At 30.9% G+C, this 27,999-nt stretch overlaps 1 protein-coding gene across 1 annotated transcript; it reads right to left on the reverse strand.

The window, feature by feature from the left end:
* LOC119689749 (uncharacterized protein MAL13P1.304-like) lies at positions 1-27,699 on the reverse strand. The gene is made up of 3 exons (XM_038104650.1): positions 27,585-27,699; positions 367-4,278; positions 1-164 (listed from the first exon to the last, which is right to left on the reverse strand). The coding sequence occupies exons 1-3, from the start codon at positions 27,697-27,699 to the stop codon at positions 28-30; spliced, it is 4,164 nt and encodes a 1,387-aa protein (XP_037960578.1). The 3' UTR covers positions 1-27.
* Positions 27,700-27,999: the final 300 nt, after the last annotated feature.

Consider the following 27,999-nt stretch of genomic DNA (forward strand, 5'->3'; position numbering starts at 1 on the left):
AATTAATTAATTCTAATTAACACATGTTTAGTCATTGCTTTTCCGCATCCACATATATTCTTTAAAGCACAACATAGCTATACTTCTATAAACGTCATTCATACAAGGACAGCCGTAAAACAAAGGAACACATTGTCCACAAGGTGCTACGTCGCAAACAAATTCTAAAAATACAAAAAAGGTGCAATTTAAATATTGTACGACTACTAATTCACATACTGATTGACATAAATATGTTAAGACCAAAACATTCATTGATATTCATTGATGAGCTTCAAAGAATTTCTTTTGTCTTGTTTATCTTATGTATGTGATTTATTTATCTTAGCTGTGTTGTCTGTTATGTCTGTTGTTTCATATTCTTACCTAACATTGATTTTCTTTTTACAGTATGCCGACAATAATTCTGGCAAATATTTTTTATAGGCATATTGTACTTGGTGATACTATACTGTTGCGAACTGCGCTGGTATTTTAGATCTTTAATTTTTTGTGTGGGTTGTTTCACATTTTTTGTTTGCTGTGACCTTTGTTTAAGATCTGGTTTGTATTTATAATATGCATAGCTGCTACTATGACGAGAATTATTGTCTAAATCAATTTTTTCTGAAGTTTTGATATGATTCTGACCTTTTGTCTTTGATCTCTGAAGTGTATGTATCGGATTAGAAAAAAGTTTTTTAAGTTCTGTTACATAATTTTCATTGTAATCAGATGTTTTGGATTTTTGTAGCACTAAATTGTTTTTTGGTAAGCTCTTTCTGGAACTACGTAAGGTTGGGAGCTTCTGGTTAATATCGTGGGTGGAGAAATGTTCACTATTTAGTTTTCCCATTTTATAAATTTCTGAATTTCCATTTAAAATTAATTCAGTGTTTTTGTTTTTATCTGGCGATATTGTAAAAGAAATGCTTGCTTTGGACATATTTTCCAATAAACTACTATCACTTTTTGTATAGTTGTTAACTTTATTTTGGTTTGAGCTTAGTAAACGATTTTGGGCAGATGAATTTGTTTTCAATACACTAGACATCACTTGCTTTTCAAGATCGATTGCCTGACGGTGTTCTATCGATTGTTGAGAACTCAAAATTAAATCTCCTGATGGACTTAAAGAGTCATAATTAGAATTATTGGATAAGTTCGTAACTATTGCATGTTCTTCTGGGGATAAATTTTCTTGACTAATTTCACTATCGTTATTTTTATTATTGTTATTCTCTCGGTTTAAGCTTATAGGACGATTTTGACCAAATGAATTTGTTTTCAATACATTAGACATCACTTGCTTTTCAAGATCGATTGCCTGACGGTGTTCTATCGATTGTTGAGAACTCAAAATTAAATCTCCTGATGGACTTAAAGAGTCATAATTAGAATTATTGGATAAGTTCGTAACTATTGCATGTTCTTCTGCGGATAAATTTTCTTGACTAATTTCACTATCGTTATTTTTATTATTGTTATTCTCTCGGTTTAAGCTTATAGGACGATTTTGATCAAATGAATTTGTTTTCAGTACACTAGATATTACTTCTTTTTTCAGGTCTGTCGGCTGACCATGTTCTATTGATTGTTGGGAATTTAAAATTAAATTTTCTTCTGGTGTACTTTTAGAGTTGAAATCAAGATCATTGAATATGTTTGAACCTATCACGTGTTCAAAAGCATTATGGTTTGGTTGCAAATCATTCATTATCTCAGTTCCTAAAACATCATGCAATGAATTGCGAATAATTTCACTTAATTTTGGATACAGGTCCTTGTAGCTAGACTCATGTTTAATTTCATTCGGTGAGTAGAAATTTAAAATCTCGTTTTGTTGATCAAATGGAAATTTTTTTGCAGCGTTAGACGAAGCTATAGAAATATTTGATTTCTTGTTATCATTTTTAAGTGTGTCTATATTTATATTAATTTCAGATTTATTTGAGACAGGAAACTCAGACGCACTCTTATTTTTTGTTTTTAAATAAGAATTCATAATTTCATTTCGTTCATCATGTGCAGATACCATGGAAGCACTGGATGTAAGTAACGAATCATTTGATTTACTGTGATCTATAAATACATTGTTTATGGTGTGATCGACTTCAATCCTTTTTTCTTTCATATTTGTTTCAGATTTTAAGACATCATGTAACGATTTGTAAGAAGTTTTACTCGATAAAGAATTCAGTCTTTTATGCTCAGATTCTCTGCTATTTTCTTTGCCTAAAGACGAACTTAACTCTCTTTTTTTCTGATCGAATGAGGATTTTATGTTAGGGTCATTCGTTATAAAAGTGTTCAATTTACTATCAACAATTGGTGACGTTGATTTTTCGGGTACTGGTTGTGATTCAGAATCAAAAATCTTCCCACTTGAAGCATATGGTTCTACTTTGACTTTTGGCGGGATAAATTGTGAATTAATTAATTCGGTATCTGTCATTATTTTCTCATGTTTATTGTTGGTATCCAAAGTACGTTTTAAACTGTTTGGTTGTATCAAGCTTTCCTCGGCGTTACTACTGCTTTTAATTACTTTTGAATTTAGTAAAGGTGGTTTTTTTGAGATATTATCAGGAATCTCAGTATTTCCAATATTTCGATGTGTACCTGAAGTTTTCTTATAATTTGTTTTTGGAACTTCTAATAATGTTTTAATGCTATGTTTATTGTCGGTGTCCAAACTAGGTATTGAACTATTTGGCTGTATCAAGCTTTTCTCGGCGTTACCACTACTATTAATTACTTTTGAATCTAATAATAGTGGTTTTTTTGAGATATTATCATAAATTTCAGTATTTCCAATATTTCGGTGTTCACCTAAAGTTTTCTTATAATTTGTTTTTGGAACTTCTAATGATGCTTCAATGCCATTTAATTGCTCTATGTCATTTAATAGTTTGACCTGCGATTTTTTTGTTTCATGCATAGTTTTCATACCATTAGTTTTTGAAACCCGCGCTTTTTTTAAATCGTTTGGACCATTTTGTTTTAAATTTTTTTTTAACAGAAATGGTTTATTTGTACCGTTAAATATTCTATGTTTATCAGATTTGGGATTTGATCGCGGTACTATATTTTTTTTGTATTGCGCATCATTATTATCACGAATTCTTTTATATGTCGCAGTATGTAGTTTACTTGAAGGATCTACGGAATTTAAAAAACTTGCAAGAGGATTTTTGTATAAATTTTGTGTTTCGTTAGCATTCTTACATTGCTTCCAATTTTTTAATTTTGTTTTACATTCTTTTCCATTTTTATTTGAAAGTTTATTTTTATATTTTGTGTTGTTATAAGTTTGGCCAAAATAATAATTATTATCTATAGCTTTCCACACAGGTGAAATAGGTAGCTTACATGTTGCTGTATGTAAAGTACCAAATCTTTTTTTGAAGTTATTTTTCATATTACAAAAAAGTGGCGAAAAGGATTTATTTTTACCAGATGAATACATAGGTTCATGGGTAATATTACAGCATTTTTTGTTGCAAGATTTTCTATGAAAACTACATTGGGCACAGTTTCCAAAAATAACACCACTCTTACAAATTTTAGGTATCAGTTGATTGCATGACTCTTTTGTGCAATTTTCGCTTTCATTCGATAGTGGTCGTTCCTCACATACAGCAGCCTTAGATTGAATAGATGGCAATAGAGCACAATTATTTTGACATGTTTGCTGAATAGCAAGATCATCGTATTTTCCAAAATTAGAGCATAATATATGGCGTCTACCAGAATAATACTTATTACGGTTATCCATTAAACATGTATGATCAATATTATTAGAATCAATCAATCCTGTAATTGTCGCTCTTACTGTTTTCTTTGCATAATATTTTATTCTATTTTTCGAAATAAATTCATTTGATTTTCTAGTGAATTTCCGTGGCCGAAAATTATATATTAATTGCTTTTTGTTACCATTACTTTTATTTTCTTTATGTCGTAAGTTTTGATTCCAAGCAACATAATTTGATATATGTTGATTATTCTGTGAAACAGTTTCAGTTGATTCTAAAGCACAACATCGTTTCAGTTTCTTCATTTGGAAATTAATATTATCTGACAAATTTTTTAAATTAATTTGAGTAATTTTTATTTCTCGGTCGAGGCATATGTTTTTTATTAACAAATTTTCGCTATTATCTGTGTTGTAGTGATCTTTTAATGTAGCGGGATAGTGAAACCTTTCTTTCATATAAATTCGTTTTCTTTTTATTAAACGTGAGTTATTATGCTCAATCGATATATTTTCTTGTTTTTCCAAAATAATTCTTTTCGCTATAATGAAACATAAAGCGAATTATTAGCTATTATTGATCAACAAAAAATATAATACAAATTTTATTCGCATATTTATAATTTAAAAGCAATTTGTAAAGCTTTGATCATTTTTAATCATTGCACTTTAATCAAAAGTACAATTTGCAATCCATTTTAAAAGTAAATGTTCGAATAAACGATAAAATTAAAGACAAAATGTTCGTTCAAATGAAAAACTTCATTTAGTTTTATATAGTTTTTATTTTCGTTATTTTAATCATTACGACAACAATTTACGTATTTACGTATTTTATAGTGACTTTTAGGAGTGGTCTTATAATTGTATAAAAAAAAAAATACTTTTTCCTGTAGCTCTTGGTACTATTTTATTAAATGTGTTAAGGCTCAGGACTTCATGTTCAACATATTATATCATTATAGTTTTGTAGTGCATTATAGTTATATATACTTGTAATTTATTATTTTTACTTATTGCATTGTAAATACCATATATGTAATGTAACGACTATAATAAGCAACAACGTCGTCACAACAATAAATTTATACTACGTGTAACGACACTTTTTTGGCGACGTTCAAAAATATTTAGTTTTTGCTGGGGTATCCTCAGCCGTCGTCCAGAGTCATTACAATGAATTTATTTTTTCCGGGGGCGTAGGTTTTAAAAAAAAAAGAAAAGAAAACGTTCGTTTACTAGATTGAATTGTAAAGTTTATTTACTTTGAAAGACAATATTCCAAAAAAAATTATTCCAACGTATGATAAAGTTATTTCAATTACAATGTGATTATAAATAAATTTATAGTTTATTTACTTTGAAAGACAATATTCCAAAAATTATTCCAACGTATGATAAAGTTATTTCCATTACAATGTGATTATAAACAAATTTATAGTTTATTTACTTTGAAAGACAATATTCCAAAAAAAATTATTCCAACGTATGATAAAGTTATTTCAATTACAATGTGATTATAAATAAATTTATAGTTTATTTACTTGAAAGACAATATTCCAAAAATTATTCCAACATATGATAAAGTTATTTCAATTACAATGTGATTATAAATAAATTCATAGTTTATTTACTTTGAAAGACAATATTCCAAAAATTATTCCAACGTATGATTTTAATTCAATAAAATAAGAACAAGAAATGTGCATCTTCTTTAGCTCAGGCTCCTGTTGTATTTCCTATCGTACTTGTCGATGAGATCTTCACTTGCAGTGGTTTCCCGAATTTCCTCCTCTGTTGCCTAAGACCGACTCCTTTACACCTCTGTAAGTTACTTTAATTTTACAATTTAAAATTGGAAAGGAAACTGATTACAAATCTATCCTAGAAGAAGAAAGATATAGTACAACTCGATATGTATTATTAAAAGAAGGTATATATATGTTTCATTGACATATAATTTATGGCCGTTGTCGTAACACCAACGCAGGACTTATATATTTCTGATATATGTTTCATAGACATATAATTATTATAATTTTTCGGCGTAATACCACCTTGACGAATGTTCATAGACTCGCCTCTGCTTCATAATTTCGCTGTCTTAAATACTCCTACGCCGGAGCTTTCGTCTAGCGTATTTTAAATTCTTCCGTTCGTTTACCTGCTGTGTTTTGCAGCGTAAACCGCTGTGCTTTTATTCTTGGCCGTGTAGCCGCTGTGCTTCTGATCTTGCCGTATTTCGCTTTGACAGCTGCGTATATATACAAAAACGTGCAACATAATATTTAAAAAATAACAATAAATTATTAAATATAAAAACAAATAAGGAGAACTCGGCTTTGGTAAAGGGAAGTATTCAACATTTTATTATTATATTTCTTTATAAAATTCTAACAATAAATTTGTTTAATTTTTAGCAAAGGCGTCGCACCGAAATTTGGCCTTGTTTACTGATGCGCACCAAATAAACGATGTTGTTGACGGTGCGTCGATGGTGTTTTCTTTAATGTAATTCGTTCAGTGTAATTTATTAAATATTTCAGTGAAAATTTATTAAATATTTCAGTGTAATATATATATTTTTTCCTATAAAAGAATAATAAAAGTTTAAAATAATAACTATTTGCTATTTAAAATTTTTTTCCTTTTGTTTAAGTCAAATTTAAGAACTTTGTGTAACTTCAGTGTATGTAAGCGGAAATTTAGTAGACAAAATTTCCGTCCTTACATACGTTTCCACTACGTACTTAGTAAGTCATATAGTAACATAGAGCTCTTTGCGTTTACATTATCATGAGTTACTTAAGGAATGGGAAAGAGCTTTTATGTGTCAAAAAGTTCTAGTTTTAGAGCTTTTCGGTGATTACATTTTAATTGTAAACAGATTATATTAAATGTTGTATTGTTAGAAGAAAATAAATCAGCATGGAAGAAAAGACAGAAAATTTTATTAATTTAATATATAATGTTTGTAATGTTTTTCATAATATAAAAGCGGCAATTGCTACATATATAAAAGAACAAAAAATTACAAATTATTCGAAATCAAAACATCTTCAATGATAACTAGAAACCAAAGAAAGTGCTGGACTTCTGGTAATTCCAGGCAGTAAGTATTATTAAATAAAGAATAAAATTTTACTGAGTTGCTATTTTAGATAAAAATGAAAATATATACTTATATATTATTCATATAATTAGATTTTAAATAATTATAAAATTTATAAAAAATTTATATTATTACATTTATAATTTTATTAATATATAATACATTAAAAATAAAAATAAAAAAATATAGTCGGTTATCATTGATTTTTCTTTTCTTTGTAGGTGTGTTCTTTTTTGACTTCAAAGATGTTGACGATAATGTTGCCGATAATGTTGACGACGCTGACGGTAACGGTGAGGATGACTATCAGAAATTAATTCGAAAGTGTTGTCAGTTTCAAATTTATAAATCAAACTTGTGAGATCTCAATTATTGCTTTCCTGATGTTAACCTGAAATAAATAATTTTTATTAAATACATGAAATTTTATAATTACATTATATATATTTGATAAATACACTTATTTTTATATTTCAATGTATTAATTATATATTTTATTTATAAAAATTTATATTTATTTTATTTACTATAAAAATTTAAAAAAATTCTTACCTGTTGTTTGTTTAGAATTTTGATTGTTTGTTTATGTTTACATTTTGTTTCATGTGTCAAATATGTATGTCAAATTTCGATCATTTCAATGTTACATTCGTCATATTTGGTATAATTTTGGGAGAATTTTGTTTGCTATATTCTATACTAAATGGAAAAGCACGGAAGCTAATGCAATTTACTCAGTAAATGAAGCTTACTAAGTACGTAGTGGAAACGTAGTATTACTATTGTCACTCATATCCTTGCGTGTAAATTTTTATCAACAACACTAACCATTTACCTTTGGGTGTAAACATAAAAGTTGTGTTTTTGCTTTATATGCAATAAATTCGAGTCGAGCTACACACCGCAACAACAACAACAGAAATCCCGTTAGAAGAAAACACATCGTAGCAGTTGCATGGGGACTTGGTTTCAGCACTCACAGCAGGTGGCATAGCGCAGCAACAGGATACTTTGAATCATTCACATGAATAGTGGACAAAGAAATTTGATAAATTTCCTAACCTAACAACGTGGCCCAGTCGGTAACGTTGATCTCTTAAACTAACATCGTGGCCCAGTTGGTAACGTTGATCTCCTAATCCAGCAACGTAGCCCAGTCGGTAACGTTGATCAATCTCCTAATACACCAAACGTTCTTCTAATTTCAGGCATTTTTAATATTTATAACCCTATTGTAATTCATTTTCGTAGTTAATAAGTATTAAATCTATGTATTTTAACAATAAAGAATTTAACTAAAGAAAATAATAAAGAAAATAAACCAAAATTAATACGTGTTTAAAATTTATATCACGAGAAGATTCAGGGTTACAAAGAAATATTCTTGTAACATCCCTGAAAGACCGTGAGCTATCTCAGCTATCAACGGTTGTGAAAAAGTTCATTACAGTTGTAATAATTTATTGCCTGCACAACTCACGTGCTATTTGTTTTTTTTTAGGCCAACGCTTTGTCGGTTATTGATCAACAAAAGTGCAATATCAACTCTTTTTTAGTCAATGCACTACCGAAAGTATTTGGCCTTATTAAGCAAGACAGTTAATTTTAAATTTATGAATATTTTGTTGATTTTGTAAATTGTAAATTAATGCATACTTTGATATTTGGTTAATTTGTCAATTTAAAATAGTTAAATTAGTTAGTTAGTTAATAGTAAAATAGTTTAAAAATAGTTTTATTTTGTATATTGTAAATTAATGCATATTTTTAATTTTGTTTATGTATCAATTTAACTTATTATAATTTTGTATATAAACCACAATACGAACAATAAAGAATCAGATTAAAATTATAATCTCATCTATAACTATATACGGCAACAGCACAAGTGCTAGTCTGTCAATTAACAATTTTGAAAGTAATAGCTAAGGTGCTAGTCTTCTAAAACACAAACTAAACAACTACTACTTCAAGTGCGAAGCAGCATAAATGAATAAATTATAGAATTTATTCGTTTTAATTTGGTGACCCTGACGTGATCTGAAAGGAGAACGTTATTGGCACTAGCAAGAGCGCTGTAAATGAGCCAATATTTTGCATCAATCAAAAGAGCAAAAGCATAGCAGTGTGAACCTCCATTGATCAATGAAAAGGGCAAGAGCACATCAGTGTGAACATCCATTTACATTTCTCATCAATCAAAAAAGCAAGAGCAAATCAGTGTGACCCTCCATTTATATTTTTCATAAATCAAAAGGGTTAGAGCACACCAGTGTGAACCTGCCCATTTATACATTGCATCAATAGCAATTGGCAATAGCAAACAAGTGTGAGCCTTCTTAAAGTTAACAGCTATCAGCTACAACAGCCATTGCTCATCGCTACGCGACAATTCATGTTTTCATTTGAAATGATTATTATCACAACATATAGAGTCATTAGCAGCAACACAAGAGCAGTTGGACGGTATCATAAAAACATAGATTACCAACTTTAAAAAGATATCCTCCAACCAAAAAACGAAAGTGTACCTAGAAGAATGGCAAAAACGTTTGATTGAAGCTTGGAACTATTTCAAGAAAACCGATTCAATAATTCGGGAGCTGGACAGTACACCTATTAGTCACGAGTACTTTACCAAAGATTATTATGAGATAATCATACACTAATTGAAAAGTACCTCGGTCTCATTAATAATCTACTATCACCTAAAGGTGCAGCTGCAGGTAATAAGCACCTTAAGGTAATTGTTACCTTTTTACCGTTTACCATTTACCATTTACAATAACAGTCACACCAGAAATTTATAAAATACCTGAAGTAAATTAGTCAACAGCAGCTACAAGATTAAATGCAATTCAACCCTTACTCAATAGGCAGAATGCAATTATTAATTCAATTAATGGTCTTATAGAGAACGTAAGACAACATGGTCTAAACAAATCAGTGTAATTCTTTCAAGTCAAACTCACCACCTTCAACATATTATGGGATCAGGTTGAGTCCTTGAACTTCACAATACAAAAACAACATGGCAACACACCGAATCATGTCTCCTAAAGAAACATAGCATAATTGCCAATTATGCAACAACATGGCAGTTATTACAAAGAAGGTATGAAAATTCTCGAGTGATAATTTCAGCCATTCTGCAACGTCTGACAGGGCCCGCATTGCTACCAGGTAATGCTTCTGCCCATAAAATAAAAACAATGCAAGATGTTACAAGAGTTTATTGGAACTAAGCAATCTTGACTTCAACATATCATCACGGTTGTGTTATTTTTGTTTTTTTTTAATTAACCTAGAGTTTAACAAAGCCAAAAAATTAAAAATAAGTGTTCTGCGAATAAAGAATTTGTAAGTGAACGTTTAAATTAAGGCCTGCTGACAGATATTCTACCTATGCATCAACTGCTTCAAACCGTTAAATTTGGCTAATCAGTGTTCACCTAGAAGATGTCTTAAGTGTGATAAACACCATAATACATTACTGCATCTTGATGAGAGCACAAAGGCGCCAGATACGTCTTCTTCGACCAACCATAAGAGTCAATATGCTGCTAAGGCTTCATCAACAAAATGTAATGGACCACCAGCCATTTGCACAACAGGTCAAAATCCAAAGTATCGACCATATGTACTTCTGAGTTCAGTTACTATCACCTGAGAATGGGAGAGAAATAGAATGCCAAACAATTTTGGATTCTGGATCACAATTAAATTTAGTTAGCCAAAATATTGCCAATCGATTAGGAGTTACACCATATACATCAGCGTTACAAATTCAAGGCATCGGTAGTAAAATCAACAAATCCCAGCATTGAATTAATGTTGGGCTTCTCGAGTTAAGTTTTCAACTCAGCTAGAAGCATTTGTACTATCTAACAATGTATTTCCTCCGCCCTCGAAATACATCAAAATTTCCGAAAGGGCAATACCGAAAAGAATTCTACTAGCAGATGCTTTATATTATCAACCTGACAGAATTGATATATTGAATCATCCAAAACAACATTTGAAAATTAATTTAATGATTTACTGCACGCAGATCCAGTAGTGCAGAGTGATTTTTTCACGATTTTATTGCGTTTTATATGGATGATATCCTAGGGGGATCAGACAGCATAGGAACAGCAATAGACATGCAGCAACAACTCACACAACTGCAACAAAGCGCAGGATTTCGCCAACGTAAATGGTGCGCAAATCATCCGAAATTACTTGGGCCTGGGCCTGGTCACCGCAAGAAGACAAAATTAGTATCAATTTAACCAACAACTATGAATCAAGAATCACAAAAAGAATAGTGAGCTTAGATTTGGCAAAAATTTTCGATCCGGTAGGACTATCAGCTCTAGTAGTAGTTCAAGCCATATTATTTAAATAGAAAATTTAGGAGTTGAAATGTAATTGAGACGATCCACCACCTGACAAGCTGCAAGATCAGTGGATGACCTTAAGAGATAACATTAAAGACTTAAAATAAAATTATAAAAAGGCAATTGTCCAATTTGGACATAATAATGACATAATAATAATAATAATCATATCACTAATCATCTGTTCAAATTTATTTTATTTTGTTGTCAAAGCGAATTTTTATTCTCATAATGTGAATGACTTAATGTCTTAACCTTGAACGGTGGGTTAAGATATCAACAAATATCAAAAACAACAACAACATTTGTATATCACACGAGGACACTTTGCTCGTCATATGAAACTACAGATAAGCCATGCATTTGGCATGTGCAATATTTTAATACAGAACGTTATAAGGAATGAAAATACGTTTGTGCAAGTTCAGCATTATAATTATTAAAATAATAATTATGTTTGTAAAGCAAGCTGGTATATGGACTTTATTCAAGGTTGAAAGAAAATAAGTTTATAAGCATATACCAGTTTGCTAAGGAAAATACGCAAGTAATATTCCTCACTTCTTATTCGTAAAAGGCATACAATTTCCATGAGAATTGTGACCGTTCCCACGACTAAGCTGAGCGATATCTAATCGCTACTTTAATACAGCTTAAAGTGTAGGATATTATCGTGGGAATTGTATGTATCAACACCTTGCCAAATTTGTATAAAAGCCTAAATTTTTAATAATAAAAAATAATTCAATTCCAGAATTCATTGAGTTTAATTGGTTCAAGTGCTTATTAAACATTAAAGGCAAATAGGTTAAAGTGCCTAAGGTATATTTCCCCTGATATAAAATTAACTACTTCCAATAATTCTAATACACTTTGAATAAATAGGAACAACCAAACTAATAACATCCCACTGGGAAATGATAATTGTTTACAATTAAGCTCCCTTAACTAAACTCAACATGCAGGTTTGTTACAAACTCTTTGTTTGGGGTACTCGACTCCAATTATTCAAGTGATATGTCAAAAACAATAAAGAATTTAGAAAAGCATAATGTCCAGCTCAAATATAAATAATCGACTCTATGATTAACGTTATAATACACAATCAGATAAGTTTCATAAATAATTCACAGGTTATAGAGAATCAACTAAACACAATCTTCAAAATGTTAGTCAAGTACGAACATGAACAATTAAATGGCAATATTATTAATATGGTGACCATCCAAATGACAAACGCCACAATAAATTTGCAACATACTGTCATCACGAAAAAATTAACCCGCTTCTAATCACGCCGCAACAAATATCAGAACACCAATTCAGCTTCTTGATCTTCCATCACAATTTCTTGAAGTAATGAAGGATGGTTAGCACACCATTTGCTTAGCTTAAATCCTGCTGATTCCAACAATCCCTTTAACTGCGTTTGTATATTTTTGGCATTTTAGAGACTATTTAATATACTTAAATAAACAACTACGTAGAAGTCGTCGCTCAGTACCTATTATTTCAATTCAAATTTTACCAACTGTTGTAAGCATTTGGTAGCCAGATATGGGGCTGATTGTGTTCCATTGATAAAACACGTAAGGTGATAAAACTATAAGGGTTCACATTTATCGTTTCTCTAGACTATTATTTGGTATCTCTGATCTTCAGGTTGAATGATGATTTGCCTGTACATCGCATACCGCAAGTCTTGCCTAATTCACAATTGAATTATGATCGGCTATTCTCTCTACAACAAGAGAATTCAGGTTGATTTTCAATGTGCGAACTAGGTTGATTAGACACAATTTTAGGTAGTATATAGCCATCTACTCTGCTAGTGTACTCGTTGATACACTAAGCTAAATTAATTCGTTGTTGTGGATTTTGTTTCTTTTGTCTCACACCATCTATACAAACTGGTGTATTTTTTAGGTTTTCTCCTAATTGTTTACTTATTCTATCAGTTACTAGGTTGAATTGTGAACCAACATCCAGCAATGATCTGCATTCAATCTCTCGTCGATTATTGCCTTTGCAACGACTAAAATTTTTTTAATTAAATATTAAATCGTTGCAACGCCGCGGACATGGATGAGACATTTTTAGCTCACAAAATGACAACACATTACACTTATGATAAACACAAAAACAAGATGAATAAAATTAAATAATAAGTCCGAAGATACCTAGACCAAAAGTTGTTAATTAATATTTAAAATATCACGAAAACCAACTCACCAAAAGCCATCCCGCGGCAACAGAACTCCAGCAATCGAAGCAAGCGAAAATTATGGACAAATAAATTTAAATTAAACAAAGATATATTATTATAAAATAATAATAAACGCATCTCGAACTATTTGTCACTACGAAGTTCGGTTTTCATTATAATTATTTTATTAAAAATAGCCACTTTTGCCGACACTAATTTCAAACACATTTTATCAACTAACATCAAAACAAAACGCGTAAAGGTGTGGAACTAAATAAAAACATAGATAAAGAATAACTAACAATTTTCGCATAAGTGAAAAATGACAATTCTTTCAATCGGTGTAGTGCAGAAGAAAGAAAACTGAGCTTTGTCAATGTCAATGAACTCCAACGCATTAATAGCGGTCAACATTGATCTTTTTTTAACAACATGGAATTTTTGGACTTACACGAGGAGGTAGCTGATGTGCGGTATAAAACTACATATTTAAATTAAATAAACTTTAAAAGAAAATAAACATTCAATTTAATTTTAAAGCTTAAATTTATTAAAAGTGTAACATTAAATATACGATATGCATGAGTTACGTCCCCTAAACATACACAATACAGTATAATGGGCATCAATGTATAAATGTCGTTAATGCAAACATCCCGTGTTAATCCAAACATCCCGTGTTAATGCAAACATAAATGTAAGAATTGTATCTTTCCATAATTTATCGCACTCTAAACATAAATATAAGAAATGTGTCTTTTCATAATTTATTGCATACGAAATATAAACACAAAATCTGATACTCCAAAACTCTTTTCAAGATTTAGAACCAATAAAATAAATTTAACAAAATCTTCATTCGAGTAGGTTTTATTTAAATAAGTTTTTTTTCATGTTTTTTAATGAATAAAAACAAAATTCATGGAATTCTACATTGAACCTAATGTCATAAAACCTAATTTTAATAACGAAGACTTGAATTTTAACATGAATTACACAAATAAATTATATTTGTAAACTGCATCACAACAAGTACCTTGTGATCAAAAAAGAACATATTCATGGGAACTGTGATTCCCGCGCTTATCCAATCGGTAATTTTTTTTATATTTTCACGCTGGTAACACTATTATACACATTCTGTCAATGTTGAACGCTTATCGTACGATTAGTTTTTGTTTGGCGTCTATACAAAGAAGTCGAAAAATTTTCGTGTGGCGATCTCATCGTGGTCCAAGCTTGTACGACCGTGTTTGAACCTTTTAAACCATTCGTATACTCGTGGTTGCGATACACACAAATCACAAAAGGCCTTTTTCAACAGTTTCGGCACACTTGAATCCATTTGCAACACAAAATGTTGCCAGCGTGAAAATAAAAAAAATTTACCTATTGGATAAGCGCGGGAATTCAAAAATAGGCCTCTCGTTCTTTTTTGATCAGAAGGTATATATGTGTATTGTTTTTTTTTTTTGTAAAAAAGATCTTATAATTAATAAAAAGAAAGAAACAAAATTGACTTCATATATACATTAAAATATTTACTATTAATTGCTTATAAAATTGTAAAAGAATTAAAAATTAAAATTTTGGTTTAAATAAAAGAAGCTATTCAAACAATAGCTCGATATAAAAGGTTGATTGATCAAGTGAACCTTATAGTTGAATTGGGTGACTGAATTACGATCGCACGGAGTATAACACACGTGGCTTCAATAGTAACGTGTGTCTATATCATAGTGTCGAAAACTATAGGTAGCTTCAACAGAAACCTAACATCTCCGGCCCCTGGTCACTTTACCAGTAAACACGGGTGAACACCCAGCGCATGATCACTTCCGTGACGAAATTGAAAATATCACATAATATGGAAACACCTTTCCTTAAATCTCGCACAGTATCAAAAGCCTTGAACCGACACGATTCTACCTTGCCGAAACTACGGCTATTGCTCACCCGTGTAACGACACACTTTCTGTCGCTGATGATGCTGAGGTATATTCAACCGTCGTCCAGGGGTCGTTGTAATAGAATTTTTATTTTGGAAGTCAAAGACAATGTGATGTAGTAATTCATTTATTTTTTTAGGAGAATTTAAAATAAAATAAGGTTTTACAAACTAATATATTTATAATATAATGCTGGTTTGCTAATTTGATGACTACGATTATTTGGAATAATTGTGCTTCGATGATTGTTCCGATTGTTGTTTCCATTTGCCTGAAATGTTGCTGTCAGACGACACTACTTGTGCTAATCTTGGTGTTTTGCAGAAGACGGCGTTAACTGGAGATTAGAAGTGTTATGCTGGGTTAGTATTCATTAATGTTAGGACGTATTATTACCCTAACTCAAACCTACAGAAAATCCTACTAGCCAAGATGTATTATGACTACCTTGGCTTGATTTACATATAAGACTATATATACAATCTACTTGTCAAGACGTATATACTACCTTGACGCTATACAATACTACTAGTCCAGACGTATGTACTGCCTTGACGATATAGTTCTACTGACTTGTTTCACAAAGACGTATTACTACCTTTGAGAGTTTCCCAACAAGTGCCCCTGCTTGTACAATGCGCGTTTATTTATACTCAAATGACCGAAGCTTTTCCTGTAGCGCATCGGTACATTTGCTGTTGGTATTTTTGATACTTGTTGTCTTTTGTTGCTGTTGTTCGCCTGGGTGTAATATCTGTGCTTTGTGTTTTCGTGCGTTCTTGAATTCGCCGTGCTTTGTATTTAATTCAACCAAAGCTTTCATGCTTTGACGTTTCTTGTTTTGTTTACAAACGTGTTTTTTTTATATAATGCCGGTGTTTGTGGTTTTATTATTTATATTTATTTATTAATAAATAAATAAAAAAAGAATTAATAACAAATAATAAAAACAAATAAAAATAAATAAAATAAATATATAAATAGTGAATAAATATAAGGTGTGTATATTCTTCACTTATTTAAATACATTTTTTTGTTAATTATAATAGTGATTTCAGATGTATTCCATATGTTACCGATGCAGATACGGGGTATTACTTGTGAGTTATTTTAATATAATATACATTAAATAAAATTAATCTATTTTATTTTAGATTATATTGAAAATTCTTAAAGTGAGTGAAATTATTTTATATGTTGCGTGTTAAACATAGTGTATTGTGATGTGTATCTAAAATGTCTTTTGAAGTTACTAGTATAGTGTTGGTGTTGTTGCTTGCTTGTTGTTATATTGAAACTATGTAGGTTGGAAATATGTGAATATTTCCTTCTTTACACCCGTCATTCTTCAGAATCATATTCACTTTGGAGAAACACCAAGCTCATTGCGGCATAACCGCGGTCTCTTATGTGGCTGTCGAAAGCAGCTTTATAATCGACAAAAAGGTTGTAGGCGACGATGTTGGACTCGTGAGCTTTTTCCAGGATTTGTCGCAGTGTCGGAAACCGCACCAAAAAGACCTAATCAGTTAGATGGCGTGTGACTTGAGCCACATAGTAGAGTTAAAAGAACCTTGTACGCGAGAGGCATTATGTTGATCCAGTGAGAGTTAGCACAAATCATCGTGTCATCCTTTATTAAAATAATACAAATGGTATTAAGATTCCAATCGTTGGGTATACTTTCATCTATCCATATTCTGCAGATAAGGTGATGCATTTACGTCATGGGAGACGTTGACAATGTCAATGTGCGTAGGGAATGAGAGATATTTCTTCATTTTCTACCGGCATTATCGGGACGGGAGGGTTGATTATTTAATCGGCTTGAGAGTTTAGCCGCGAAGATTTCGGCTGTCTCTCGTGAGTACAATTCAACCGTAATGGGTGGGACTGTGATCATAAATTTCCTCGTGTCTTGTGTAGAATGTATCTTTAGTCAAGTTATCATTTTCTTCTGTCGGTGCGTGAGCGCAAATTAGGGTGATTTTGAACAATTTTTCCTTGATGCAATTTTGACAGCTTCATGTTAACCACAAAGCTGCATCCAAGTTCACGCCTATATTGTATTTCAAAAAATAGTTGTTGTGTTTTCAAAATGTGTTTCAAAAATTTGTATTTATAATACAATTTATGTAAATGTTTTATGTCAATACAGTGTTGTTGTATGTCAATAGTTTTATGTTATCTTCCAGAGCAGATTGTTGTATGTTATTTATATTACTCTCCTGTATTGTTCGATTTGTATTACCTCCTTACCTCAAATAAAAAACTTAAGTTTACGTTTGTTGTACCTTGTATATGGGTCATTCTTTTACAAACCGGACACCTTTTTGACCTCATCACCTCCGATTTGGCTGAAATTTTTTTATGAGCTCCTTTCATAAAATAAAAAGACCCGTATCTCGGGAAAAAATTTTGTAATTTTTTTCCTAGGAGATATGGACCCATGGGGTTTTGAGAATTGGCATTGTAGACACATTTTCAAATGGCTATATCTCAAGTTCTATAAAAGGTAGAAACTTGCGTTTGAAAGATAATTGGTTGAGCTTTTAAGAAATTGTTTAAACAATTAAGGTTGTTTATATTTAAGTACTAATATTAACCATTAAATTTCAAAAAAAAAGATATCTCAAAAGGGTACACAACATTTTTCATTTTTTATATTTTATTTAGATTCAGTTTTAAATTTTACTAAGAAATAAAAAATTTTCATGATAGCATCGATTTTTATAAATTTTTAAACTTTTTTTTTTCTCATAAAACACATCAAACACATGCGTGCTATATTTACATTGAATGAATTTTCAAAAAATATACTACAAATATTCTTATATAATATTTTTGATTTCAATTAGTAATAAAATTGTACATAAAACTCAAAAATTTCAGGACGATATTGTCGTTGGAAGTACTTTTAAAAAATTTATTTATCCTTCACATCACTCCAAACACATACACACGATTTTTCAGTAAAAAAAAAACAGAGCTAGTGTGGAACTAATTAATTTTTAAACTGATCAATATAAGAAAAAGTTCATAAAACGGTTTAATTATGTTAAAATTTATAATTTAAAAATAGAGATGATGCGGAACTAATTTGAAATGTGAATATTGTGTCACTTTTCTTGGAAAATTGATTCAAGGGTATTATGGTGCGTATGAGTAACATGAAGGACACCTGATAAATTAATTTTTTTAAATTACTTCTGGAAGCAATATCACACTGGAAATATTTATTTTCGAAGAAGAATTTATTGTTTAATCGGAATTAAAAGTAAAAATGAAAAATTTGTGTGACGTATTCCTCTGTTTTTTTTACTGAAAAATCGTGTGTATGTGTTTGGAGTGATGTGAAGGATAAATAAATTTTTTAAAAGTAGTTCCAACGACAATATCGTCCTGAAATTTTTGAGTTTTATGTACAATTTTATTACTAATTGAAATCAAAAATATTATATAAGAATATTTGTAGTATATTTTTTGAAAATTCATTCAATGTAAATATAGCACGCATGTGTTTGATGTGTTTTATGAGAAAAAAAAAATTTAAAAAATTTATAAAAATCGATACTATCATGAAAATTTTTATTTCTTAGTAAAATTTAAAACTGAATCTAAATAAAATATAAAAAATGAAAAATGTTGTGTACCCTTTTGAGATATCTTTTTTTTTGAAATTTAATGGTTAATATTAGTACTTAAATATAAACAATCTTAATTGTTTAAACAATTTCTTAAAAGCTCAACCAATTATCTTTCAAACGCAAGTTTCTACCTTTTATAGAACTTGAGATATAGCCATTTGAAAATGTGTCTACAATGCCAATTCTCAAAACCCCATGGGTCCATATCACCTAGGAAAAAAATTACAAAATTTTTTCCCGAGATACGGGTCTTCTTATTTTATGAAAGGAGCTCATAAAAAATTTCAGCCAAATCGGAGGTGATGAGGTCATTTTTTGCCAAAATCCGTCCGGTTTGTAAAAGAATGACCCATATATTGATTATTGTTTATATTTTTATTAAATGCTCATATTTTCATTAATCCATTTCGTAACTCAGTGTGGTATACCACACGGCTAACTTTGAAAATTATTTAAAAATATATATAAGTAATTAATTCAATGTTTTTTTATATTTGTTACTTTGTTTGATATCTTAATAATATAAAAATACATTTTTCGAACAGTTTTCATTTGTTTATAAGTTTACCTGGTCCGAAATAAAAAGTGTCCAAAAAAATACTTTTTTTAATTAAATGAAAATAAAAATTAACAGAAATAAAAACTAATATATTTGTTATAACATGTGCTCACAAAAGTCTAAATATAATTTTCGTGATTTTTGTCGGCGCCTTAGTAACAGTTACTTGCCACCAGACGCCAGCAAAAAAGGCGAGTGGTGAACCACACGCTAGGTCCTATAATACTATAATGATGAAACAATGCAATATAAATGTTTGTCGTTAGGTAATGAAATAAAATAAGAGCAATCTCTCTAATAAATATCATACTCGTCTGATTAACTTAAACTTGTGTTTTTTACTATGCATAATAGTAATAAGTTTATTTCGATATTTGATTGCTGGTTGAGTTAGTCTGAGTTTTGTTGTTTTATGCAGGGCTTACATTTGTTCTTGCTAAAAGTTTTATCGTCAATTTTTAACTGTAAACAAAATTATAATGTCGTGCCTAAGATATCTAAGAAATCAGGAACTATTGAAAATTATTGACAATTGGAGCGAAGATGACTTATTAGTGCCAAGTGACACTCCGCTACCTATTGAATAATAATGTTTCACACCTGATAATGTTGCTTGTGAATCGGACAATGAAATGATTAACGATGATGAAATATCAACAAACATTACATGAGACTTTGTATACGAATCAAATGCACAAGATTATGGAGGTGTTGTAGAAATGTCTGAGTCGCAACTTTTCACATTGGAACTTGTGAATTTAATACGATTCGGTTATAAGCTGTGAACCCTTTATATGGATAGTGGACATATCTTCCAGTTTCTGTCATACTCGAGTTCAACTGACAAATACAACAAACAATTAGGAATCGGTGCATTTGTTGTAAAGAAATTATTGAGTCATTGTGAAATCCATTCTAACATGTTGTATGATTCCGTTGAACCCTTAGTAAATGTGCAACGCTATAACAGAGAGAAAAAAGAGGTTGGTATCCCACAGCCTCAAGTTACCGACATATGGGAGGCTTCGATTTATATGACAATGGAGTTGCTAACTATCATATCGGGAATTGAAGCAAAAAATGGTGATGTCCATTATTGGTTCAGTGTTTAGATAGTGCTGTAGTAAACACTTGGAAACTACATTGCTTTATCGCTGCTTCTAACAACACACGATGCCACAGTTAGACTTCAAGAATTTCATTGCCAGAAACCTTCTTCTTGCATCAGAGAATTCAATGTTCATTACAGAAGCTACCGCTTACGATGATTGGAATAGGGAAAGTCACATTGCCAGAAACCTTCTTCTTGCATCAGAGAACTCAATGTACATTACAGAAGCTACCGCTTACGATGATTGGAATAGGGAAAGTCACAGTCCAGCAGAAGATGTTTAACTTCTGGGAAATTTTCCACGTATAAGCGGTATGCACGCTTTCATAAAAACTCGAAATTGCCACCGCTGTATTATTTGAACACCAAAAGCCACAGTTTTTACATGTGAAAAGTGTCATTTAAATGATCATGTAGAAAATTGCTTTAACATTAAAATTTAAATGAACAATATTGCACATTTTCTACAATATTGATTGTAGACAATGATGCAACTGAGTTCATTTTTTTTTACATAATAAAATACATATGTAATAACTCAAATATATTTTTTGATTAATAAATATTTGAATAGCATAAAACTGAATTTTACACAACTTTATACAACTTACAATGATATTTACTTCAGCATAAAAGTAACTAAATACCACATTTGCGAACAAAACACATATAAAAATGTTTGTACTATCAAAGAGAGAAAAATATGCTATAGGTCCCAGCGTGTGGTGGAGCACACGGCACTTTTCCGGAAAACTATTTTCAAAAAAAAATTTGCAGGAAATATTTTTAACATAAAATAAGACCTTTCTGATAATTTTACCATAAAATTCCAAGTTTGAACTTGCCTGATACTTAATGGGTTAATAAAATAATTTATTTGTTCACAATATAATCTTCGTTACATATATTAAGTTTAATATAAAAATCACTATATCTTACATTTATTATGTTTTGTTTATGTTCTATTAAACGTTCATATTTTTTGTTAATAACACAAATCATTGTTCACAAACTCATCTCATTTTTTTTTCCTTAAGGCTTTAAAGTTAATATATTAACTTTTTCACATCAAAATTCTTCATCCTTTCCAAACTTCATTAAGAGTGTATACTCAAACTAAGAAGAATAATACAAAATAATAACTTCCTTTTTTAGAAAATCTTAAGTGTCGACTACATTTTTAAACACAGAATCACAACTCCATTTTTAAATACAAAATTACCAATCTCTATTTAAATAAACTTAGCTCATCTTATACACTTAAACTTGATGCAACGACCATGTCATAATCTTAGAAGTGCCCCAATAGCCACATTTAGCTTTACAAAAATTTTATAATTTTAATTTGCGAAATTCGTAAAGTTTTCATTTGTTAAAAAATGAAAAAATATTCTTGTAAATCTTCGATACTCAAATTTTTTCGAAGTCATTTACATCATGACACAATTAATTACCAAATACCAAAAATCAGCATTTCTAAGCGTCGAACTGACGAACTGCTTTTTTGGCTTCAGCTAATATTTACTAAGTTACAAATAACTTTACCCGATATGAGGAAAATGTACCACCAACAGTACCAACTTTAATGAACGAACTTTGCTAAAGTTGATTTAGCATTTACATTGCCGTTTCGGGTTTTCATTTTGACAGTAGTTGCTTTTATTATAACTTTATTTATTTTGGTAAAAATTACGGATTAAAATATAATTACATTGCTCTCTGTAGTGAATCTGCGCAACAAAATAAAATTCTCGATAATAAATTAAAATACATACGAATAAAGCGCAATAAAATAATTATCAAAATATTGCAATTAATAGCAGCAAATAAGTATGGTAGGCCAATAAATCTTTGGATGCATGTAACATTTTATGAAATATTTTTTATGAATATGTTGATATAACTATGAAATATTTTTACAGGAAAGATACGCACTTAATGTTCCAAGTAATAGTGCAAATTTTTTCAAGGAAAGCTTCCGTATGAATCGCCAATACTTCAATATCATATGCAACAGCGTTAGAGGTATTGACCGAAGTACCACCTGCTTTAGACAGTGCATACCACTGAAGAAGCGGGTCGCGATTGCACTGTATGCCTTACGTTGGTCTGCTGAGTACAGCACAATTGGAGGGCTGTTTGGTGTATGTAAAGCAAGCGTTTGTGTCATTCTAAAAGAGTTTTGTTCAAAGGTATGGAGAGTAATGGCACCGCAGTATCTAAGAGGAAGAAATAAGAAGACTGTAAGGCCCAAAATTTTACATTAAAATATAGGCTCACAAATTAAATTAATAGTTACATATAATGAGTTTTAAATCCACGTAGTAAATAAAAAAAAAATATTTCTAATTGCAATAAAATTTTTCTGTAGTAACAATTATAAACGAATGACCCTGTAAATTGCATATTAAAGACAAACATTTTTTTTATATAAACAAATGACCCTGTAAATTAAAATAAGTTTTGATTAGTTTTTTGCCGTTAATAAAAACTAGTTAGATTTGTTGTAACTAACAAATTTAAACAAATTTAAGAAAAATATTGTGCACGCATTTTTTATGTGATGCAGTTATTTTTATTGAATTTGATTGCAATGCGTACAACAATAAGAAATTTGTTTTGACGAATTTACGGGACCTTGTTTATGTGAAAATAATTTTTGTTTTTGCCTGTAATGGAAGGAATTTTAAATAAGAGGGCAGCGAAGCAACCGTTCTATTTGGAATTTCTTTCATTTCAAGTTACAACGCTTACGCTCGTGAGTCTATTGCTTCCCACAACTTTTATATCTCAACGCTTCCAGCTATTGCAACACGCGCATTACCTACAACAATCAATTTTCAACAATTACAACAACTTCAACATTTACAACAATTATAACGCTTACGCTCGTGAGTCTAATGCTTCTCACAACTTTAATGTATGTTTTTTTTTGCTTTCTTTTTTTGTTGTTAAATAATAAACCCTCCTATAAACAGAAGTGTCTCTATTATTTCCCTTATATAAAATTCTTATAACGAACCCTGGTATACTCGCTGAGTATACCCCAGTTATAGATTGGGCCGGAAAATGTCGTTACAAGACCAATAGCTAATTCTTTAGATAATTTTTATTTTTTGACTTTACCTTTTTTTTATTAAACACACTTATAACTACAACTATATATAAAATATTATTCATAAATAGTTATTATTTATATATAGTTATAGTGTAAATATTACATTATTTACACATATTATACACTTAAACCTACAAGTATATATAAAACATTTAAAATTATTCACTTTTTTTGGATTTCTAAGAGTTGCTTCTTTATATGAACTTTTTCTATTTGTAAATGGATAGGTCTTTCCCATTGTTTGAGCATTTGCTTTTCGATTTTATTGCATTGATGTAGTTGCACCGTTAAGTGATTTAACGCACAATTTTTTGTTTTCTTTTTCCTAGGAGTTTCTGCACACGAATCTTCAGATGGTTCTTTAGACGATGATAAAACGAGGATGGAAATCGATCCACTATTGATTGAAGATGATGAACAAAGCTTTCCGTCCGATTTTAACATTGATGAATGAACTGCAACAAACAAAATAGTTTAATTTATAAAACATTTATTTATAAAACATCAAAACCCATCACACAGTTACAACTTTAAAGTCGAGAGAGACAAGCACAACAAGTTTCAATAAACCACGACAGTCAACAGGAACAACTATCACCGCAAGGAAAATTGAACTTTGCTCAACCGAAGGAAGAAGTAATCAAGCCACTGATTCAAGTATGGTAAGAGAAAGTTGTCTCGAAGCACAGGATTCACCCAACACACGAAATTGGTAGCGACCTGTGAAAGACCGAAGCACAATTCAGCAGAAGGATTATGATCACATCAGTACACACTAAGACGAATTTATCAAAGTTTTTAGAAATTCAAGAAAACGAACACGAAACCATTCGACGAATTAGTGTAACATAACTAACTTAATTACTATTTATATATTTTCTTTATTTAGTAGTTAATATTAATTTTTATTAAAACAGAAAATATAAATATTAAAAATCACCACCTTTCATGAATAGAACAAACCAGTTTTTCAACGTAGCAACGAACACCCACAATCACACGACCAACCAGCACAAGACAATCTAAACTCACGGCAATGCCGTTACTCCGCAAAGAAATGCATTAATTGTGTACGCATGAAAAATTACACTTGTGCGGTTGTGCGTACAACTACTAAAGTAAGGGTGATTTTATATAAATAGACGACAATTTTACAAAAAATATCACTTAGCGCCAGCACACCGAAGTAAGTAGACACCCACATCATCGGTAAGTAGCTAGGGAAATTTCACGCCAGTAGTATTCTAATACTATAGGCTAGTTAAATTTATAGACTAGCAGTTTATAACGCCGCACGGCATTTTGATGCCACAGGCTAGAATCATTACATTATTATAGTTATACCGCCGCACGGCATTTTGATATCATACGCTAGAATCATTTTATTATTATAGTTTATAACGCCGCAAGGCATTTTGATGCCATAGGGTAGAATTTTTGTATCATAGAATATAACGCCGTCGGCATTTTCATGCCATTGGCTACAACCTATTGTAACCGCTTAGAACTATAACCACATAGGCTAGAATTCTTTTTTTTTTACGTAGTATTATAAATTTTATAATAAATTCATTTTTGAAATAAAATAAACAACGTTTTTACTTTCACCTTGGCCTTTTACTAGCTTTCGAACTGGTCAATAAAACAAATTTATTGCAATGACTCGGACCGCGACTGAGTGTCGTTACAATATGCGAATTTCTTTTTGGTCCTTCGAGTTTCGAAACATTAGTCGACCACAACTTCAATTGCACATATTACTCTTCCACTGTTCACGGAGAATTGCGCTGTTTGTTATTATTCCTGCAAATTGAATTAGATTATATATATATATATATGTAAAAGACAAGCTCCAATTAATATAAATATATACAATTTTAAAAACTTTATTAAGGTTAATGATTAGAAGTATAGAATTTAATATACTCAATTTAAAAGACTTTATAAAAGGTTAATAATTACAAGTATAGAATTTAATATTCACGACCGTACTCTTTAACTGCCGTCTGCTGATTTAACTACTACTACCACTACTGCTTGACTATAAAACTTTCTTGACTTCTACTTGACTGCTTAACTTAACCACTGCTACTGCTTGACTATAATATATAACTGCATGACCGACTTCCACATCACTGCTTAACTTTTCGATAACGCATCAAATTCAGCACTGTATTCAGGAAAAGGTATTAAATGTAGTCAACTTTCGGTCAAAATTCGAAGATTATTGTGCCTATTTTTATATGGCAAATCGACATTCCAGCAAAGTGTAAACGCCGTATATACATATTTTTAGAATTCATATTTTTGAAATTAGATACATATCTATTTTAAGGTGTCAGAATTTCCACCTTTTAGGAGCAAATTTCTACAACTTTAATACGTTTTGAAGGTAATATGGCAGTAAGCAATACATCCTATTTTATAAACTGCTAATAATCTAATTTTCTCACTTTTCGATTTTAAGGAAAAGCGTATAATTTTGTAAGTTCTTATAACAATTATTATAAGAAAATATAATAATAACTTAACATTTTTATTGCCTCTATTAATTTTTTCTTGCTGGTTATTTTTGGTGGCAAATTGAAAGTAAGCATATCTACATTTCCTTTAAATTTTGGCACATCCAAAAAGTATTAAAATATAGTAAAAGTACGAAATTGGCAATATTGATGTGACAGTCTACATAACATGCAAATTAATCATAGCCCGAAAGAGCCAATTTTGCCGTGGCCGAGAAACTCTGCATAACAAGGCCCTAGCTATTTGCATGTCAGCTGTAGTAGACATTACAGCTTCTCTTTTAGAGCATCCTGTTCATCGCATTTCCTGATTGGTGGTAATACCTTAATAGGCTTCCACCAGTTTGATAGAGGTACCTTCCCTATAAGTGGTCCGGATATTCCAGGTGCATATCCGTAAATTATAGCCCTTTTATCGTTTGTGAGGGTCAGCCTTCGAGTTTTAGTTCCAAGGAATAAGCGCTATAACTAAGTGACGAACAAACACTGTGTAAACCTTGTATGTTGAATTGAGTCATCCGGATACATTTCATATTCTTATACATTTGCATTGAAGTTTCGTAATTGCATTGAAGTTTTTGGAGTAAATTATTTACATTCATGGGGCTGATAGAGGTAGCGGATAAATCGAATAAAGTTTTGAACTTTTAAACCATAAAGTGTGGATTTTAAAATCAACAGTTATTGTTAGTCTAAATAACACCATCTACACATAATTGTGCGTTTATTATCAATTATAACTATCAGCATCAAAAATTCCAAATTTAAATCGTTTATCACTAAAAATGTCATCGGGAACCGTATAGTATGTTTTAGAGTGAATGTAAGTGTGAAGGTTCACTAGGTGTCTGGGGACCAGGGTTCATGATGAATCAAAATCGTCCATGCGTGGTGCAGAGCCACATGTTATGGCGGATCTAAAGAGAAATACCTGATTAAACCCGCCATTTTGGGTGCATAAACGACCCTGCTCAAGGATAAATAGCACTGCGTGAGTGTGTCTTAGAAAGGTGGACTCCGGATACCTAGAGACCCTCGGTTTTAATTAGCCTCTCCGAAGTAAAAGGGGCTATTCTTCGGATCACCTTCTACACTCCTACACTTGTGGAAACATATATGGACACATTTTAAAAAAAAATAATATTCAAAAAACAAACACGGAACTAGGTGCCAAACTAGGGAAAAAGGTGCTGGAAAAAGGGGGGAGATTGAGCCCAAGTTAGCTGAAATGTTGATGGCAACCTTTTAACAAATCAAGACGCCATACACCAGGCTTTGACTCATCGGAAGTGGTTTGTGGATGCAGGGTCTTTAAATGCGATGTCTCACTATCCAAGATCTTTTTTGGCAACTGCATTGCTAAGATAAGTAATGTATGGGAAGAGTTAAGAGTTAAGTTTATCCCAGCCAATGAAATCCCAAGAAGACAAAGTCGCGCATTTGGCTGCCAATATGATAATGGAGCACGTGAAAATACTCTAATTGCTGAAATGACAAAACCAAAACGTGCATATGAATGACTGGGTAGTCATCAAGGACGAGGGCACCCAAAACTATAACATGACGCTTCTTCTGGTATAAACGAAGAATCCGTGAAGTCTGTCCGTGTGGACTATAAGCTAAACTTTGGCGTACGGTATAAGAAAATCATGATCTT

The sequence above is a fragment of the Teleopsis dalmanni genome, chromosome 1 (assembly GCF_002237135.1).
Source record: "Teleopsis dalmanni isolate 2A chromosome 1, ASM223713v2, whole genome shotgun sequence".
Taxonomy (NCBI): Eukaryota; Metazoa; Arthropoda; class Insecta; order Diptera; family Diopsidae; genus Teleopsis; species Teleopsis dalmanni.

What these genes read in the sequence shown, in the direction of transcription:
- LOC119689749 (XM_038104650.1), bottom strand. Translation starts at nt 27,699, where the DNA reads ATGCAGTTGCCAAAAAAGATCTTGGATAGTGAGACATCGCATTTAAAG. An exon ending in GCGTCTTGATTTGTTAAAAG is followed by an intron (nt 4,279 to 27,584) that starts GTTGCCATCAAC and finishes GTTTCATTATAG; the next exon opens with CGAAAAGAATTATTTTGGAA. An exon ending in AAAAAGAAAATCAATGTTAG is followed by an intron (nt 165 to 366) that starts GTAAGAATATGA and finishes TTGTATTTTTAG; the next exon opens with AATTTGTTTGCGACGTAGCA.